The sequence below is a fragment of the Dasypus novemcinctus genome, chromosome 2 (assembly GCF_030445035.2).
Source record: "Dasypus novemcinctus isolate mDasNov1 chromosome 2, mDasNov1.1.hap2, whole genome shotgun sequence".
In the NCBI taxonomy this organism is placed as follows: Eukaryota; Metazoa; Chordata; class Mammalia; order Cingulata; family Dasypodidae; genus Dasypus; species Dasypus novemcinctus.
The window spans coordinates 120,577,607-120,598,111 of record NC_080674.1 but is presented as its reverse complement, the minus strand read 5'-3'; the positions used below and the strand labels follow the sequence as shown (position 1 = coordinate 120,598,111).

Below are 20,505 nucleotides of genomic sequence, written 5' to 3'. Positions count from 1 at the left end.
CCCCTACACGGGGGACACCCCTGCATGGCACAGTATTCCTTGCGCGCATCAGCACTGCGGATGGGCCAGCTCCACACGGGTCAAGGAGGCCTGGGGTTTGAACTGCGGACCTCCTATGTGGTAGGCGGACACCCTATCCATTGGGCCAAGTCCACTTCCCGGTTTGCTAATATTTTGTTGAGGATTTTTGCATGTATATTCATAACAGATATTGTTCTGTAATTTTCTTTTCTTGTGGTACCTTCCTCTGACTTTGGTTATGAGGATTATGTTGACCTCATAGAATGAGTTAGGGAGGGTTCCCTCCTCTTCAGTTTTTTGGAAGAATTTGAGCAAAATCAATGTAGTTTTCTTGGAATATTTGGTAAAATTCCCCTGTAAAGCCATCTATTTGATCCTGGGCTTTTCTTTGTTGGGAGGTTTTTTGATTACTGATTCAATCTCCTTACTTGTAATTGGTCTGTTGAGATCTATTTATTCTAGAATCAGTATAAGTCGTATATGTGTTTGTTTGTTTTTTTTTAAAGATTTATTTTTTATTTATTTCTCTCCCCTTCCGCCCACCCCAGTTGTCTGCTCTCTGTGTCCATTCGCTGTGTGTTCTTCTGTGACCACTTCTGTCCTTATCAGAGGCACCAGGAATCTGTTTCTTTTTGTTGTGTCATCTTGCTGTGTCAGGTCTCCATGTGTGCGGCACCATTCTTGCGCAGGCTGCACTTACTTTCGTGCTGGGTGGCTCTCCATATGGGGTGCACTCCTTGCGCGTGGGGCTCCCCTATATGGGGGACGCCCCTGCATGGCACGGCACTCCTTGCACACATCAGCACTGCGCATAGGCCAGCTCCACACGGTCAAGGAGGTCCGGGGTTTGAACTGCAGACCTCCTATGTGATAGACAGACGCCCTATCCATTGGGCCAAGTCTGCTTCCCTATATGTGTTTCTAGGAATTTGTGCATTTCATCTAGGTTTTCTAATTTGTTTTTCCTTTGATTGTTCATAGGATCCTCTTATGATCCTTTTTATTTCTGTCAGGTCAATAATAATGTCTCCCTTTCATTTCTGGTTTTAATTGTGTATTCTTTGACTCTCTAGCTAAAGATATATTGATTTTTTTTTTAAAGTTTGATTTTGATAATTTTCTATTTATTTCTTTCTGCTCTAATCTTTGCTACTTCTTCCCTTCTCCTCACTTTGGGTTTAGTGTTGTTCTTTCTCTACTAACTTCAGGTGTGCAGCTAGGTCTCTGATTTCAGATCTTTCTTCTTTCTTTAGGGCTATACATTTCCCTCTGAGTACTCCTTTGCTGTGTCCTATAAGTTTTGATATGTTATGTTCTTATTTTCATTTGTCGCAAAATATTTCCTGATTTTTCTTGTGATTTTTTCATTTACCCTTTGATTGAGAGTGCTTTGCTTAACTTCCATATATTTGTGCATTATCCAGTGTCCCATCTGTTACTGATTTCTAGCTTAAGTCTATTGTGGTCAGAGAAGATGGATGGTTTGTATAATTTCAATCTTTAAACATTTTTTTAGACTTGTTTTGTCACCTAACATGCAGTCTATCCTTCAGAGCGATCCATATGCACTTGTGAAGAACATGTATCCTGCTGTTCTGGGATGCAAAGTTCTGTATGTCTGTTAGCTCTAATTCATTTTTTGTGCTATTCAGGTTCTCTGTTTCTTTTTCATGCTATTCAGGTTCTCTGTTTCTTTTTCATGCTATTCAGGTTCTCTGTTTCTTTATTGACTGGGGAATTGCCCTTTTATTAGTTGTTTCTTGAGGGGAACTTTTCTGGGGCTTTCTTATACTTTTGTCCTGATGATGTCACCCTCTCTTGGTCTTTCATGAAATTTTGAATATAAATTTTGAGTATAAATTGTAAAGTCTCATTCCTTTTTTCCCAATTATAATGAAAGATTGATAAGAGAGAACCAAAGAAATATGAAAAGGTTATTTTGAGAAAAAAATTTTTTTTCCTCCAAGCGATTATTAGTCTTATTCAATATAATAAAATTCTAAAAGGATGTCCCTTATCATATAGTATTTGCTTTTGGCTTTGAGTTCTTTTGACCATTACTGGAAGAAAGCCATACTTCATATGTAATAGCTTTGAGAGTGTAGAAACACAGACCTTTTGAAAAATTTGAAACCTTTTCTGGTTGTTTCTGTCTTTTGGACCTATGCATTGTGCTTGGATTTTTTTCATATTGGATCTTTTATTTTTAAATGTCTATAAATTAGACTGGTTATGTTGCTTAAAATCTTATCTCTTGGAATCATGGACAACAACTTTTTGAGTTCATTAATACTCTAATCCAAAGGAACCCTTTTTTCCAGTTATTTTACTTAAAATTTCAAATATACCTATGATATTAGTTTACAGAATAAATGAAAAAGTAAAAATCTAAGCAAGAAAAGGGACAGTTCTAAATTTGGTCAGTGTCTGTGCAATTTCTTTTTTTTTTTTTTTTTGGTGCAATTAATTTGTAAAAGCAAACACATCTGGGAACCTATTAATTGTTCCATGACTCTCTTAGTAATAGATTTCTTATGAAGATAGTGAGATTGTGACTTCTCATAAATTGTTATGACAATTGTAATCCTTAAGAATTGCCTAGTCTGGGTGGTCAGAAAGGCCCTTTTAGCTTGGTTGAAGATTCTACTTGAGCCCAGTAGGAGTGAAATTTTCACCTTTATCAATGTTAAGAGAAATTACAGCTATGTATTTAACTGACCATTTGAATTCTTAAATTGACGAAGGTAATTGTAATATAGAGAATATTCATCTGATATATCCAAAGCTTTGATTTCTTTTCACATTTTCATTAAATGGTTTTATTTAGTGATTTTAAAACACAAATCTTTATATTTTGACATTTTCTCAGATTACTTGAAAACATTTGAGTGCCATATAAGCTATGAAGACCCATAATCACACTTTTATTCTTTATTCAATAGATTTTAATGTGTCCAGAACATGAAACGGAGAGAATTAACATGTACTGTGAGTTATGTAGGAGGCCTGTTTGTCATCTCTGTAAGCTGGGTGGTAACCATTCCAATCATCGTGTAACCACCATGAGCAGTGCCTACAAAACCTTAAAGGTAGGGTTTGGTTATTTTTGGAAAGAAATTTTGTTCTTTATGACTTGACTTTACCCCTTTATCTTTTTCTTTATAAAATCATGGCTACTGAAATGAATTAGCAGTGTGAAGTGTTACTTAATAACCTATTAATATTAGGTTGTTAGTATTTCTAACCAGTCAGTTCTTAGTTGTGCTGGAATGAATACCCAGCACCTGGAAAAGCCTGCATTGGTGGTACCTTACACTTGCTGTGTGGTTGTGGGGTGTGGGGGGCAGAGAGAGAGGGATGGGGACACTTCATCATGGTCCCCAAATGAGCCCAGTGCCTGTGATAACTGAGTATGTGCTGGGGAATGACACTTTGAAGGACAGTATTTATTCTAAGATGCTTGATTTTAATTTCCTATCCATATTTTTAATATAAGCTTTATTATGTAGGACCTTTACCAGTTAAGTCTAAATTACTTCCTGTTTGTTAACCTTACGTGTGACCCTTTTAAAACTTTCAAATTTGATACTGTATAACAATGTAGACAGAGTAGTATAATGCTAGATTTTTTGTTTCATTTTTTCCCCCTTAAGTGACATTTTAAAAAGGAATTAATTCATCAGTAAATTTTCCACCTTACAGGAAACCATTTAATTTTAGTTTACATTCTATTTTTCTCGATATGGATTTTTGCCTATATCTAATTTCATATATCATATACATTCTAGTTTTGTATTTTGCATTTTATATTTCAGGAATATTTTTGTGTGTGGTTTGTTTTTGTAATTTTGTTGCTCTGCTATTATACTTATTTCCCCAGTACTTAGCCATTATAATTGTTTTTAAATATATATTTCAATTCAAAAGTAAATCTCAATTTTATTTTTATATGATTTTAAGATTTTCACAAGACTACTAATAAATGAAACATACGTAATTGAAGGGAGGGAGTATCACTAGATGAGGTCAAGTATACTCTCAAGAATTGAGGGTGGTTCATGATTTTCTTTTAGGTCTAAAAGCTCCATTTTGTTACCACCTCAGAGATAATAACTCAAAATTGTTTTAAATGCTTGTTTATGAATTTCAAAAAAAATAAAATTAGCAAGGTGGTTCTGCTTGTTGTATATCTTCTGGCAATGAGTTTTATCTGAGTAAGAAAAAATTACATGGAAATCAAATCATTTTTTCCCATGGACTTGGAGTTTTCGTTATTGGATGATTTTTAACTACAAATTTAATTTCTTTAATAAATGTACAATTAACAGATACATCTTCTCAAGTCAGCTGTCCTGGTAGTTTGTGTCTTTCAGGGAATTTGTCCATTTCATATAAGCTATTGAATATAGTGGCCTACAGTTTTGTTGTTGTTGTTATTACTGGTGTTTTTTTAGTTTATAATATAATATTCCTTTATCGTAATTTTGTAATAGCTCTAGAAATGTTAACCTCTCTCTTTCCTGTTATTGATAATGTCTTCTCTTTTTATTTTTCTTGACCAGGTCTTCTCAAAGAACCAGATTTTGATTTCATTGACTTTTCTATTTTTGGTTTAATTGATTTCTTCTGTGATCTTCATATTACTTCCTTTCTTTTGAGCACCTCATTTCTTACTGACAATTTGTCTTCCTTTTTACTTTTCTTATCCAGTCTGGCTGGAGGTTATCAATGTTACTGCTCTACTCATAGAGAACCAGCTTTTGATTTCATTGTTTTTTTCATTTTCTGTTTAATTTCTGCACTAATGTTTATTTTCTTTCTGTTGTTTACTTAGGGTGAAATTTACTCTGCTTTTTCTAGTTAAGGTGAAAGCTGAAGTCATTGATTTGAGACCTTTCCTTTTAAATAGCTGATTAATGCTTTAGTGGTATCCCACAAATTTTGATGATGTATTTTTGTTTAATTTAGTTGAAAATATTTTCGAATTTCCCTTATGATTTCTTCTTTTGCCACATGGGTTAGTGTACTATGCACATTATTTAGTTCGCAAATATTTGGGGATATTCTAGATATTTTTCTCTTGACTTCTAATTAATTCCATTATGGTTAGAGAACATATTTTGAATAACTTGAATCTTTTTAAATCAGCACTTGTTTCATGACCCAGAATATGATGTTGGTGAATGTTCCAGTGTACTTGAAAAGAATATGCATTATGCTCTTGGTTTGTCAGGTGCTCTATAATTCTCAGTTAAGTTGATAGTCTTGTTCAGATCTGTGTTTTTACTGATTCATCTACTTAACCAATCAATTACTGAGAGAGGGGTGTTGAAAACTCTGCGTTTAAATTGTATTTTTAAATTTCTCCTTGTAGCTCTGTCAGTTTTTGCTTCATGTATTCAGTTATTACCCTTAGCATCTACAATTTCTTTCTTGATCCCACCCCACCTTTTATCCTCTGTTATATTGTTGCTTTACCTAAAAGATCCTTCTTGTGTTCTTACATGAGCCATCAAGGAATCTCACTAGTCTGACTGCTGCATGTTGCTCTAAAATAAAGATGGGTCCTGTCAGAGACCTGTCATTCCCAGTTTTTCATGTTTTCTTACCTTATTACATGGTCTATGTCAAAAAGAGAAAAATAACATAAATAGACTAATTTAAATGCTGGGTCTTTGCCCCTCTTTTCCCATTCACTTTTTTCCTTTTAGGCAGAGCTTGAAATGCTCAGGTCTTTCTGTCAGTGCTAAACTTGTAAGGTGTTTTCTGGATGTTCTTATTCTTATTTAGTCTCTGAATACAGTTGCTGTTACAAGTTTTTACTGATGGTGGGTCAAGGATTTTGTTTTTGTTTTTTAAAATATACTCCAGGTACATTACAGGTTATATTTTCTGGGCTATCCTGGAGATCTCACTAAAACTTACGGTGTTATATTTATATTAATTTAATACTAATATCTATACTAATTTCTAAATGCCTATCTTATAAACAATACTTATTCAGTAAGTATGAGAATTTGCTATTTATTTGAATCTGTATAAATCTAGGCTGGCATTGTTTTAAAAGGTTCTTAGTTGCTATTTCCGTTTTGCATATATGTGTGAATTCTAAAATCTGATGGAACACAGTACTATTTAAATTATTGCCTTTCCACTTATTAAAAGTCTTAGGAAGAGTTTTGAAGTAATAATGAGACAATAAAAATTTACTATTTGTATATTCAGAAGTTTTGACTAATCTGAGCATCACTACCTTATTTCCAATCTGTTTCTCATCTTCTGTATATCCTTGGGCTTTTGTACTCAGGGCCAGTAACTATTTACCCTGGGCTAGTAATAACAATAGTTGTAGTTGGTTTTACTGTCTGTTCATCATAGGTTATAGAAGAGGATGACTGCTGTGTACTTAAAAATTTTCAGACACAAATAAAAAAAAGAAAAAAAAAACCAACAAAAGAAAAAGAAAAAATATCTGCAGCGTCTTTATTAAACTTCTATTTTTGCTCATTTGTGTTACTAATATGTTTCAACAGGAAAAGCTGTCAAAGGATATTGATTACCTAATTGGTAAGGAAAGCCAGGTGAAGAGTCAAATTTCTGAACTAAACTTGTTAATGAAAGAAACAGAGGTAAGTTTTAAAAATCTGTTCATCTAGAAATTCATTTATTCATTCATAAAACCTTGAGGGTATTGTTTGAGCTAGGAATACAGAGTACAAAGCTGCATTCGATATCACCTCTGCTTTTCTGGGACTAGGGAAACATGTAAAAAATCAATTACAATGCTGTGTGATAGAGGTAGTGCTAATTGATAATGGAGCACAGGGGAAAGAATAACTCTGTAGCAGCTAAGGCAGGCCCAAAAAGTAGTAATATAAGGGAAATGATAGCTTTTACTGTTGTTTCTGTTTTTAAAAATTAACTGAATTTGAAAAATCTACTAGAGGTAAATAGGACCAGGTTTATATGAAATTCTGGATACTCCTAAGTATACACTCTGCATATGTTTACCAAAAGACAAACATTAAATGGTCATAGCTGCATTATTTGTAATAGCCACAAACTGGAAACTACCCAAATGCCTGTTAATAGTGGAATATAAATAGCTGTGAGAATGAATGATTTATGACAACTGTAACAGCGTAGATAAGTCTTGCAATAATGTTGAAAGAAAGGTCCCAGACGCTAAAGAGTACATACTCTGTGATTCCATTATGGTATGCTGTTAGAATTCAAGATAGTAGTTCTTGAAGAGGACAGCGTTAGTGCCTGGAATGGTTATAAGAGGGTGGCTTCTGGGATATTGGTAATGTTCTCTATCTGATTTGAATCAGATCAGATTCACATGGGTGCATTTGCCAAATATTTATCTATCTTTACAGTTTTATGTACATTTTTCTGTATGTGTATTTCAATAGAAAGTTAAAAAATTGATAACATTTTAAAAATTTAGTAAAAGAAGGTAAGCTTGGGTTTTAAAAAATTCCAAATAATCTGCACTTTTACACATACCTGTAGAAGCTGTTATTAAGTAGACTGTTATTTCCTCAAGTGTCTTTTCCAAAATGGGGTGAAATTTTTGAGAAATATGTGGATTTATTTGTACCATTTTGCCAGCATCACTTTTGTTTTTAATCTTTTCTGATCTCACTGATTGTACTGATTACCTTAAATTCTTTTTCCATGTAATTTAGGTGGAATTTTGCTTTTCTTCTTTTTGTCTGATGAAGTGATAAACCCTTTTAGTTTGGGATACTGTCTCAGCAGCACATCCTATGTATTATCACCTAGATAGTAGATTGTTTTAGGGGTTGTGTCTTTTGTCATGTGGTTTGTCTTTAATCTTTTGATTCTCTCAGTTATACTGCCCTTTACTTTCTGCAATAAAGGAAAACCCATAAGCTGGTGTTCGAATTGTCATCCAACAGGTTGTAAATTGAGGGAACTCGGGCATAAAGTCTACATGTAGACACTGATTCCTTGGATTTATAAGGAAATTATTTAACTTCTTTTTGTACCGTTACCAAGCTACTTTGTAGGCTTATCAATAAGTCTTCTTTTACGCTAGTGCCTGTCTCCATTCTTGACATTTACTAAGTGATTGTGACACTGTTCTTTTTATATATAATTGTATTTAACTTTAAGAAAATCTCCTTTTTATCTACATGTAATATTTCTTAGTTTAATATTTTTCATATGTAATTGAAATACTATCAAAATATCACCCTTTGACCCCCTCACCTCTTAATTAATTAATTAATTTTTTTAGCTGTGGGGGTTAGGAAACAGAAAGAGAATCCATACATAAAAAAAACCTGGTGGTTAGAGGTGTCCCCAAAACCAGTTTATCAAAAAAAAAAAAAAAGATCAGTTTATCAAAAAAAAAAAAAAAGATCAGATTTTTATGGGCGTTCAGAATGTTGTTTTATGATAAAGTAGAGGAATATCTACATGTACAGCTTTAACAGCATTTACTGATAGTATGTGACATTGTTTATATATTATGTAAATAATCTTATTTAATCTTCACATATACCTAAACTGAATAGGTTCTCTAATCCACAGTTTTCAGAAGAGAGAAATTTAGGCATAGAGAAGTTAGGTAATTTGTATAAGGTCACCCAGTAAGTTGGGGTTTAATTATACTTAAATTATATAAATTTAAAAAGAAGACTGCATTTTTGTATCTTAGTAAATGATGTCATTTTTATGAGTGGCATGGCTGTGGTTTAACTTTTGAAAAATTAGAATAGGATAGAAAACGTCAAAAATTCTTGAATTAGAAATGATTTTAGAACTCGAATTTGTATTTTCTTTTGTTAAATCAGTTAATTTCTGCCTCATATTCCTTTGTATATAAATGGAAAGTTTTGTTTTCTTATTTAGTTGAATTGAATAAATTGTCTATTGCTGGACTTTGGAGATGGAAAGCTTAAGGAAAATACAATATTATAAAATTAACAAAGTAACTCTAAAAAACACTTAATAATAATTCCTTACTGAGTATATTTGATACAGAATTATTGTTCTGAAAATTTCAAAGTCAGACACATTTTTTTCTTTATAATATCTGAGTTTGTTTTGTTAACTTTTGATTATTTTTATATCACATAGTGTGAGTATAATGTAGAATTTTGTGAATAGACATTTGGATTTAGCAGTTTGTTTTTTTAATTTTAGTGTAATGGAGAGAGGGCTAAAGAAGAAGCGACTACACATTTTGAAAAACTTTTTGAAGTTCTGGAAGAGAGGAAATCATCTGTTTTGAAAGCAATTGATGCTTCTAAGAAACTAAGATTAGATAAATTTCAGACCCAAATGGAAGAATATCAGGGTCTTCTAGAGAACAATGGGCTTGTGGGATATGCTCAGGAAGTGCTTAAAGAGACCGATCAGTCTTGCTTTGTGCAAACAGCAAAACAACTCCACCTCAGGTATTTTATTTTACTTTTAATTCAGAATCTCTTTAGCTATGTTACTGAATGCTGCTCTATATTTTAACTTTAGCTCAAGTGGTTCACAATGCTGTGCTATGTGAATTATGTCTCGCTTCATTCTTAATTTGAATGTTGAGTGAATTTTAAATTTTCTTTTGTTAATCATGCTGCAGATACTTTGATTTGTCTTTTTTAAAGAATAATTTTTATATGAAATATATTGTTATATGTCTGCAGAATACAGAAAGCTACAGAATCTTTGAAGAGTTTTAGGCCTGCAGCTCAGACTTCTTTCGAAGACTGTGTTGTTAATACATCTAAACAAACAGAACTTCTTGGAGAATTGTCCTTTTTCTCTAGTGGTAAGTCTTAGTAAAGGCAAAACCTTACTCTTTTAGTCTCTGAATTCACATTGTATAGAAAAAACACAAATTCCCTTCAATTTGATGTTATAAAGCAACATTTTAATTGCCTAGGACTATCATATCATCAAGTTACATTTTATGCACAAAACTATTCTATTTGTGTATATGTTTTTAAATGTTTCATAAATATTGTACATATCCTTTTTTGCATATTGCTATTTTTTCTATGTAAATTTCCCTACAGAGACAGTTTGATATTTTTCTCTATTGTAAGTAATACCGTATTGAACATCAGTATTTCTTTTTGTGCGTGTGAGTTTCTTCTGGGTGGAAACTGAGAAATGGAATCTCCACGTTAACCTTGACTGTATTATGTTTAAGTATTTGCTTGTATTTTGCTTTTTTCCTTTTTTCCTTTCTACCTGGTTTATCTCCTTCAGCTTTCTATTCCACAGAGGGTGAACAATCAGTCTTTAGAAAGGTATAATAATTGTAGTCTCTTACTATATAGTATGTATATTAGTCACCCAAAGGGGTGTTCATGCAAAACACCAGAAATCAGTTGGTTTTTATAAAAGGGTATTTGGGTAGAAGCATACAGTTACTAGGCCAAAAAGCATAAGTTTCTTCCCTCACCAAAGTCTATTGTCATATGTTGGAGCAAGGGGTTGCCAATGTCTGCCAGGGTTCAGGCTTCCTGGTTTCCTCTCTTCCTGGAGATCATTTCTCTCCACAAGGCCAGCAGTAAACATCAGGCCACTAGCTCTGCCTCTCTTTCCAGGGCTCAGGTCTCTCCAGGCTCAGCTACTCTGCTTCTCTGTGTGTTTGCTTCCTGGGCTCCAGCTCAAAAACTCCCAACTCTGTCCTTCACCATGCCTACTGATGTGGCCCAATCAAAGTCCTAATCATAATCTAATTAAAAGTGATACCTTTAATGGTGTTTCAGAATCAATGATTGTTATACTTAAAAGCTGTGTTTGAGTCTTTAAAGTTTTGTCTCATTGCTCAATCTTCTTTTCTCTCTCAGTTTTAAAGAAAAATATACCTTTTTGTCTTGCATTTATTTTGTTTCTTTCACGTGGTAGTATAAATTTAGACAATTCTTAGTATAGAAATCATTAAATATGACAATACATTCTTTTTATTGAGGAAAAAATACAGATTTTTGAATGATCAATATTTTAACATTGCTTTCTATTTCATAATTTTTTCAGGCATAGATGTGCCAGAGATCAATGAGGAACAGAGTAAAGTTTATAACAATGCCTTGATAACTTGGCACCTTCCGGAAAAAAATGATAAAGCCGATAGTTATGTTCTTGAATATCGGAAGATTAATAATAGAGATGAAGAAATGCTGTCTTGGAATGAGTTAGAAGTACATGGTACAAGTAAAGTTATCAGTGATTTAGAAAATAATTCTAACTATGCCTTCAGAGTAAGAGCTTATAAAGGTTCCATCTGTAGTCCTTGCAGCAGAGAATTGATTCTTCATACTCCTCCAGCTTCAGGTATTATGAATATTGGGAATTAGAAAAGCTTAGAGTTGGAAGAGACCTTGGTAAAATAAAGTAGTCAGTTTCTCCTTGTAGACCTACATTGAAGTTGTCTCTCATTTTAAGACTCTAGGAAGGAGAATCCATACCCAGCTATGATTTAGAAATGAACTGAATCATATTTGACTCTCACCAAGTAGGTTGAGAACAGGATTGTATTTTGACCAAGCTTAAAAAAAAAAGAATGGAAGACATTTGAATGAACAGGGCTATTAATCTGGGCATAAAATGGCATAAATGCTACCTTTAAAATACTGAATAGTATAATTCTGTATTTTTGGGGTCATTTTATAGAAATCTCTTTAACATAGGGCTCTAGAGCTATGTTAGATAACTTAAAAATTTATTTGTGTAATATCATGATTTTTCAGCATTTGGGGATGGACTGTGTGTATTGGAACAACATGGATAGCTTTTTCCCCACAGTAAAACTCCTCCTGCCTAGCCATCTTCCCCACTCTTTCCAAGTCAGAAAACTCTGATTTGAATGCTAGAGAGTACCTGTAGATTTTTATATAATGAGAATGACTTACAGATTAGTCAGTGTTCACTACATTCTTTCCATGGACAAGGGATATTGAGAGCCAACTCATCCTGGTTGGCAGGAAAATGTTTTGCACTGTTGGTCACAGCCATTGAGCTTCCTTTGAGTCACTGTTTAGGCACCATTATCTCTGCCCGTTTTTAGGGTCTTATGTACCCAAATTTTCTGCATTCTTCTCTTCCTTCCCTTTTTGTCTAAAACAGAAAAAGAACCAGTAAATTATCCACTATTCATTCATACAAATTCTGGCTTTTAAAAAATTAGAATACAAATAAATGAAGTTGGCATATTTTAATAATATCCAGTAGTTTTAAGATGGATTTGCAAGTCTTAAGTAAACATTTTATGGCTTATGCTATTTCTGCTTTCTTTTCTAGTCCCTCTGACCAAAAATGAAAGAAAGAAACCTTTGAAGTATTAGCTGCTGGCTTTAGTAACAATGAAGGGGGAAGAAAAAAAGAAAATGTTAGAGGCTTTTCTCTGAGAGAAGCCATATGAATAGAATGGCCATATAAATTTATTATGCAAACTGGGAGACTTTTGAGACAGAAAGGAAACACAAATAATTATGCTAGGACAGCAGGTATTAACAGGAAGAATGGCCAGCCTATATCGGGAATGGCTTTAGCTTGCAAGTAGCCAATTTTATGCTTAATGGATTTGAGTTGATAGAGATTTATGAAGATGGTCTTATCTCCATTCCATGGATGATAGTAAGTTAAAGGTTAGGTTAAATTCTGGTTAAATATTGAGTAGGGATTCAAACGTAGGTTTCTTTTAATGCAAGCCCTTGCTATTTTTTCCCCCACTCTACCATGTTCTTCATGTCTACCATGTTGATTGATAAAGACTTACTAAAATACAAAAGTTTTCCAAACTGGTAAAACTTGGAACAGATATTTGAAAAAATATATAGATATTTATGAAAGTGTATACCTTTCAGGAAATGTGTAACTCCTTATTTTAAGGGTAAAAGGACAGTTTCAGTAATATATAATATTTAGGATAAATTTGTTATCTATATAAAGGAACTGCATTCATAAGTTTTCTCATTTAAAATATTCTGCTTTTGAGATTTCTGGAAGAGTTTTAGGTATGGAGAATTTGCTGAAAATTACTCCTAAGTTGGGGTTTTGGTTGGGAGTAATATCTTCCTGTTACTGGAAGATTTTTTTTCTCTTTTTTCATTAATTTTTATTTAAAAAACATCAAATTCCACTTTAAATTGTAGAAATGTTAATAATTTTTGGACTAATTTTAAACTTTGTTTAAAGTTTTCAGCTTTCTCTTTGATGAAAAATGTGGCTATAATAATGAACACCTTTTGCTGAACTTGAAGAGAGACCGTGTAGAGAGTAGAGCTGGATTTAATCTACTCCTTAATTCGGAACGTGTTCAAGTGGGTTCTTACACAAGTTTAGATTACATCATAGGAGATGTTGGAATTACAAAAGGGAAACATTTTTGGGCCTTCCGTGTGGAACCATATTCATACCTGGTGAAAGCAGGAGTTGCTTCCAGTGATAAGCTACAAGAATGGCTCCGTTCTCCCCGGGATGCAGTTAGTCCAAGGTAGAATCTTTTGATCTAGAACTTGATAATTCTTTTAAAAGTAAATATCCTCATTTAGCAAAGTAAGCTTGAAAATACTTTTTTTTAAAAATACATTTTATTTAACCCAATATATCAAAAAATATGACCATTTCAATGCATAACATAAAAACAATGAATGTAATATTTCATATTTTTTCCTTTCTTTCATATTCTTCGAAGTCCTCTGTGTAGTTGCTATGCACTGTTCATCTCAGTTTGGACCTTATTTTCGGGGCTCACCTGCCCTCTGGGCAATTGTCACCTCCTGAAAAATCTAAGTATTTTCACATTTAGGATATACATTGATATGTTTTGGCTGTGCTTCATAGATCTAAGGAGTCAGGTTGTCTTATGTACACTCATTGAATAATAAGATTTAGCTATTCATTTCTGTTGCCACAATGAAATAAGGATGCTTTGGATATCTCTTGATTATGATATAGCTTTCCAATTTTAAATTTTGAAAGTCTTTCATATTAATTAACTGAATTATGTGATAAAAATTACTTGGATAAATAGGGAAGTTCTTCTAATTGCCATCTTTCACAATTGACGATAATGAATTTTTCTTTTGTTATAGGGCACAGTTGATTTAAACTCTTTCATAAGTAGTTTACAAAATTAGTTCATGGTAGCTTGTTTTGCAGCAAGGAATTCCAACTTTTAAGAGATTGATTGTTTACTGGAGATCGTACAGTTTAGTTCTTTTAGAATGGGGTAAGGTGAATCAGCCCAGACAAATAATTTTGACCACTTATGTGAATAAAAACCTGGGCAACAGGGAAGTGGATGTGGCTCAAGTGATTGAGCTCCCATCTACCACATGGGAGGTCCCAAGTTCAGTTCCAGGTGCCTCCTAAAAAAGATGAGCAAGAGAGTGAGCTGACACACCCAGCAGGTGCAGCGAGCTGACATAACAAGATGATGCAACAAGAGACACAAGGAGGAAAGCATATTGAGAGATACAACAAAGCAGGGAGTAGAGGTGCTTCAAACGATTAGGCACCTCCCTCCCAAATTGGAGGTCTCAGGTTCAGTTCCTGGTGCCTCTTAAAAAAAGAAGACAAGCACACAACAGACAAAGCAAATGCAAACAAAGAAGGGGGTGGGGGTGCGGAGAAATTTTTAAAAAATCTTTAAAAAACAAAACAAAACAAACCTAGGCAACAATCTGAAATGTAAGAAAAACTTTTTGCACAAAGATTAGAATTTTATACAACAATGAAAATTGGAATAAGGAAATTATTAAATCTGGTAGCACATCCATTTGATAGAATATTTGTATTAATGTTTTAAAAATTCATATGAGAAATACATACTAGAAATTTTAAAAACCCTATAAAATTGTTGATATAGTATTATCACACATATATAATACAAATTATGAATAGGAAAAAAATGGAAGGAACTTGTATTAAAATTTTCTGAAAGCATCTACAGCTTTATAATATAGGAAAAAGAAACTTCAAAATTGTTTACATCATAGATCCACATAGAAATCCCAACCAAGGAATAGGGCTTTTAAGGGTGAGAATGAAACATGCTCTTCATTTCCTGCATTATTTTGCAACACCCATTTATTTTACTTAGGCTGGTTTATTTCTTGGATTAGACCCATATCTTGTCTTTGTACTTTCCTACATATGATATGTGCTGAAAATATTCAAATTGAAAAGCTCCTTAACTCCTCCCCCTCACATTTTTTGACTAAGGATGCTAATGGTTTTTCAGGTTGTCACCTGTATATTTATCTAGTTCAAATGGACCAAATTTACCATTTTAACCATTTTAGAGTGTGTAGTTCAGTGGTATTAGTTACTTTCACAGTGTTGTGCCACTATCACCACCATATATTATCAAGACTTTTCCATGCTTCAAACAGAAACTCTGTACTTAACTCCCTGCTTTCCCATCCCCTCGGTTTCTGGTAACCACTAATCAACTTTGATTCTCTGTGAATTTGCTTATTATAAATATTTCATATCAAAAAATCATATTTTTGTCCTTTTGTGAATGGCTTATTTCATTCAACATGATGTCTTCAAAGTTCATCCATGTTGTTGCATGCATTAGAATTTCATTCATTTTCATGGCTAAATAGTACTCCATATTTTGTTTGTTCATTCATTTGTTGATAGATAATTGGGTTTGGCTGTTGTGCATAGTGCTGCTGTGAACATTGATGTACAAGTATCTATCTGAGTTCCTGTTTTCACTTCTCTTGGGTCTATACCTAGAAGTAGAATTGCTGAGTCACATGGTAATTCTATGTTTAACTTTTTGAAGAACCACCAAACTTTTTCTACAGTGGCTGCATCATTTTTCATTCGCACCACAAATGTATAAGGGTTCCTGTTTCTCTGCATCCTTACCAACACCCTTTTTTTTTTTTAATAGTCGCTACACTAGTAGGTGTAAGTGGTATCTTGTGGCTTTGATTTGCCTTTCTTTGGTGACTAATATGTTGAACTTTTTGTGTGCTTATTGGCCTTTCCATATATCTTCTTTAGAGAAATATCTATTCAAGTTTTTTGTCCACTTTAAAAATAGGGTTATTTGTCTTTTTTTTTTTTTTTTGCATCATAGCAGTTTTTTATATATTCTAGAAATTAAACCCTTATCAGATATTATCAATTATCTTATCCAATTCTGTAGGTTATCTTTTCACTTCACAATTGCATCCACTGATATACAAAAAGTTTTAAATTTTGGAGAAATCCATTTTATCTATATTTTTCTTTTATTGATCTTCCTTTTGGCATTATATCTAAGAAGGCATTGACAAATTTAAGATCATGAAGGTTTCCCCCATCTTTTTTCTAAGAGTTTTAAGATTTTGACTCTTAGGTTTAGGTTCTTGATATATATATTTTTTTAATTAAAAAATTTTTTTTTCTTGATACGTTTTGAGTTAATTTTTATATGTGTTGTGAGGTAGAGGTCCAATTTTATTTTTCTGCATGTGGATATCTGGTTTCCCCAAAACTACTTGTCAAAGAGACTATTCTTTTCTCGATTGTAGTTGGCACTCTTGTCAAAAATCAGTTCACCGTAAATGTGTGGGTTTATTTCTGGACTCTTTTAGTTACCTTCCTTTGGTTTTTATGTCTATCCTTATGCCAGTACCTTATTGTGATTTTTAAGTAAGTTTTGAAGTCAGGACAATTTGAGATGTCCACTTTTGTTGTTCCTTTCTCAAGATTGTTACTTACTTTTGATGCATTCTAACAATGTTTTTGATGTAAACTTATTTTGATGTAAAAATTATTTTAACTTTAAATCATTGTATATTGTGAAAATGTTTTGAGTATACTTGAAGGTTTATGGAAGATGATATAGATAAGATTCTCCTTTGACTATTTGTATATTGCATTTTAGATATGAGCAAGACAGTGGGCATGACAGCGGAAGTGAAGACGCCTGTTTTGATTCTTCACAACCCTTTACATTAGTTACTATAGGCATGAAGAAGTTTTTTATACCCAAGTCACCTACTTCTTCTAATGAACCTGAAAATCGAGTCTTTCCCATGCCAACAAGTATAGGGATTTTCCTTGACTACGATAAAGGCAAAGTTAGTTTCTACAACATGGATCACATGAAATGCCTTTATGAACGCCAGGTGGACTGTTCACATACAATGTATCCAGCATTTGCATTAATGGGCAGTGGAGGAATTCAACTTGAAGAACCCATCATAGCAAAGTATCTGGAATGCCAAGAAGACATGTAGTATAAACATCTGGTGTGACAATGAAAAATGTGAACAAAACAATGGCTTTGTGTTAACATTTGTAACCAATTACAAATCATCTAAATATTCTGCCACCACACTTATTTTTTGTGTATGTTTTTTCTTGAAACATAGAAAACCTGTATAAACTTGATTCTTCCATGTCATCGTTCTGCCTTTCACAATTGATAGTAAAGACATCATTTCCTAGGTAACCCTGAATTGGTTAAGTTTGCAACTGGATTGTCTTTTCTTTATGAATAGGAAATCTATTTATGTTAGTTGGTTTTTCTAATATTTACATTCCTTTGGGGGGGGGGATACAAAAGTATTTATTACTTCTTTTGCATTTGGTTTTTCATTTTTATATCATGTTCATGTTCTAAGAGAAAAGATTTAAAACATGCCTTATGGATAGAAATTAGCACGAAAATGTTTTTCATTTGTTTTAAATAGGAAAGAAGTTATAGATAAAAATGATGGTATATTTAAATGGAAAATTATTTTAAGATATGTAATTCACTGCTAAGAATAGATTATCTGGAAAATGAATCTTGCTGTTGTTTTTAAGACCACAAACTGTATTAAAGTTATTTTAGAGTTCCCTTAGTTATAACATTCTATACTGGCATGTGTAATAAACACAGTTCCTTGCAGAAAACAATTACAATTCTTAGCTAAGATATGAAGCTTTTTACTTCATATAATTGTTTTTTCAGAAAAAAAAATTGTCTTTAAATCTTCTTATTCTCTGAAAATATTTGAGCTTACATAATGAATTTTTTCAGAATTACTAATGAAAATGCACTGATACTGAAATCATATTCTTTTGCCCTCTTATATCTTGTGATTCTCATTTTTTGACAAAAATATATATCAGATTGTCCTGGCATATGTTTACATGTTGTACAATTTATAATATATTTTAGTAGCATTAATAACAGTATAAAATATAGAGTAACTAATTGTTCAATTGAAAGGCATTTTCTGTCACTTGTTGGTATTAAGCATTTGTAAAGCAGGTAAGTAAAATTTCGCATTTAATTGCTTAGGTATAATAACTAAAATCATAACTATCTGCACCCCTTTAAAAGTTAAAAGCTTTTGATCTGAAGGACTACATTTTATCTCAATTTTTTGTTCATTTTTAAAAGAAACTCTTAGGTTGTTTTGATTTAAAGTTTTTTTTAAAAAGTAAAAATGCTCAGAAACTTTTATCTATTTCCTTAACACTAATCATTATTGGAATGCCTTTGGCATATTTTAATAGCATGACCAAAACTTTTAGGCCTCTTTTTGTGTGTGTGTGTTGATAGAAATTCATTATTCAGGTTGAGAGCAGTAAATTGGTTTTTTTTCCTTACCAAAATAGGAAATATCATGGAGAATTTCAGTGTTAATTACTTTACTTTCCCATCTATGAATAGCACTTTATGACATAGGCTAATCTAAGCAAACATGCAGTGTTATATGGATCATTGTGCAATGAAGCTGCTAAAGTCACATGTAGTAAAGTTTGAAACTCTCAAGTCTTGTGTAAATACAGATCATACAGACATTTTAAAATATAAAGCTTTAACAGGGATAGGAAAGCTGTTTAAAACATTGTATAGTTGTATATAAATTGTTCACCTGGATTTCCTTTATTTTAAATAAAAATGTAAAGTCAAGTGTAATTATTCAAATCTGCATTCTGGAAATTTTTAGTATGTTGATAATCTGTTCTTATGTGAAATTGAACCAGCTTTCTTATGAAAGATGTTTATTTGGACATAATAACTTATAGCTGAAGTTTTCTATAAAATTACTTCAGATACTTATTCTTTAGCTTTAACTCTTGTTGACAGTCATTAGAAAAGCTTGCTATGAAACTGACGTACTTCAATATTTACTTGATCAAATTGTCTAATATTTTTTTCAGATCCATAGTAGATTAGATTTTGGCCAGTTGCGTACTTTTAGTTCACATTCATACTCTTGGTTTATGGCTGGTCATTGTGATCAGTTGTGGGTCACAATGAATTGCTATTAATGATTGATGGGTTGAATTTTCTTTTTAAAATAAGGGTTATTCCTATGATACTGCATAAAATGTAATTCTCATATTCACAGTTGTTTTCTTGCCTGGTAGAAAGTCAGAGCTATCTCCTGGGAATTGAACGCAGTCAGAACTTATTAATTCTTTTGCTATGGCCCATAATCTGGGAATATGTATGCTATACATATACAAATACAGTCATGTGCATTGCTACAAAATTTTTTGAGAACTATTGTTAGAGGCATAAGAAATTATGTTCTACCAGGCAGATTTACATTCATTCTAATGATGTTTACCTGCTTGTTTACTGGTGTAATAACATCTTCAGAGAACTGGATTTTTTCTTAGGACTCTTGCTTTAAAAAAAGATCTTGAAGGGATTTAGTTTTCTTAAGTTTAATTTGGAGCTAATTATGAAAGAATTACTTAGGGCAATGGGCAATGATAAATGAACAAACAATGTTGAGGCACTCAAAGACTAGCACCAGCTCAAACCCATTACTATCTATACAACTAGAGAGAGAAGGGGAGGAAATGTTACTAGATCTCATTGAGAGCTAGCACATTGTGAAAGGGCTGACTGACAGGAGCTGAGGTCACCATGGGAGGCAGCTATTGCCAGAGATGCCAGAAAGTAACATTGCTTCTGAAGTCTGATGCCATTTTTTTTTTAAAGATTTATTATTTATTTCTGTTCCCTACCCCTTCACCCAGTTGTCTGCTCTCTCTATCCATTCGCTGTGTGTTCTTCTGTGGCTGCTTCTATCCTTAGCAGCACCAGGAATCTGTGCTTCTTTTTGTTGTGTCATCTTGTTGTGTCAGCTCTCCATGTGTGCGGTGCCATTGTTGGGCAGGTTGCACTTTTTTTCGTGCTGGGCAGCTCTCCTTACAGGGTGCACTCCTTGCATGTGGGGCTCCCCTACAGGGGCCACCCCTACATGGCACAGCACTCCTTGCGCACATCAGCACTGTGCATTGGCCAGCTCCACATGGGTCAAGGCGGCCCAGGGTTTGAACCTTGGACCTCCTATGTGATAGGCAGACGTCCTATCCATTGGGCCAGGTCTGCTTCCCTCTGATTGCATTTTGATTCTTGATTCTTTGGATATGATGTTTTTCCTCTCTAAAAGATTTTAGCACTTATTTTTGTCTTTGGTATTTTGAGATTTCCTCCCCCATTCCCAGTTTTGTTTTTTTTTAAGATTTTATTTATTTAAT

At 33.1% G+C, this 20,505-nt stretch overlaps 1 protein-coding gene across 1 annotated transcript in view; it reads left to right on the top strand.

The window, feature by feature from the left end:
- TRIM36 (tripartite motif containing 36) overlaps positions 1 to 18,925 on the top strand; it is a 33,993-nt gene extending 15,068 nt beyond the window's left edge. Inside the window, exons 4-10 of the mRNA XM_058277222.1 lie at positions 2,964 to 3,110; positions 6,555 to 6,650; positions 9,202 to 9,455; positions 9,696 to 9,820; positions 11,038 to 11,334; positions 13,198 to 13,495; positions 16,895 to 18,925. Coding sequence (XP_058133205.1) covers positions 2,964 to 3,110; positions 6,555 to 6,650; positions 9,202 to 9,455; positions 9,696 to 9,820; positions 11,038 to 11,334; positions 13,198 to 13,495; positions 16,895 to 17,249 — 1,572 coding nt within the window. The 3' untranslated portion in view covers positions 17,250 to 18,925. The remainder of the gene's footprint in view (positions 1 to 2,963; positions 3,111 to 6,554; positions 6,651 to 9,201; positions 9,456 to 9,695; positions 9,821 to 11,037; positions 11,335 to 13,197; positions 13,496 to 16,894) is intronic.
- The last annotated feature ends 1,580 nt before the right edge of the window (positions 18,926 to 20,505 follow it).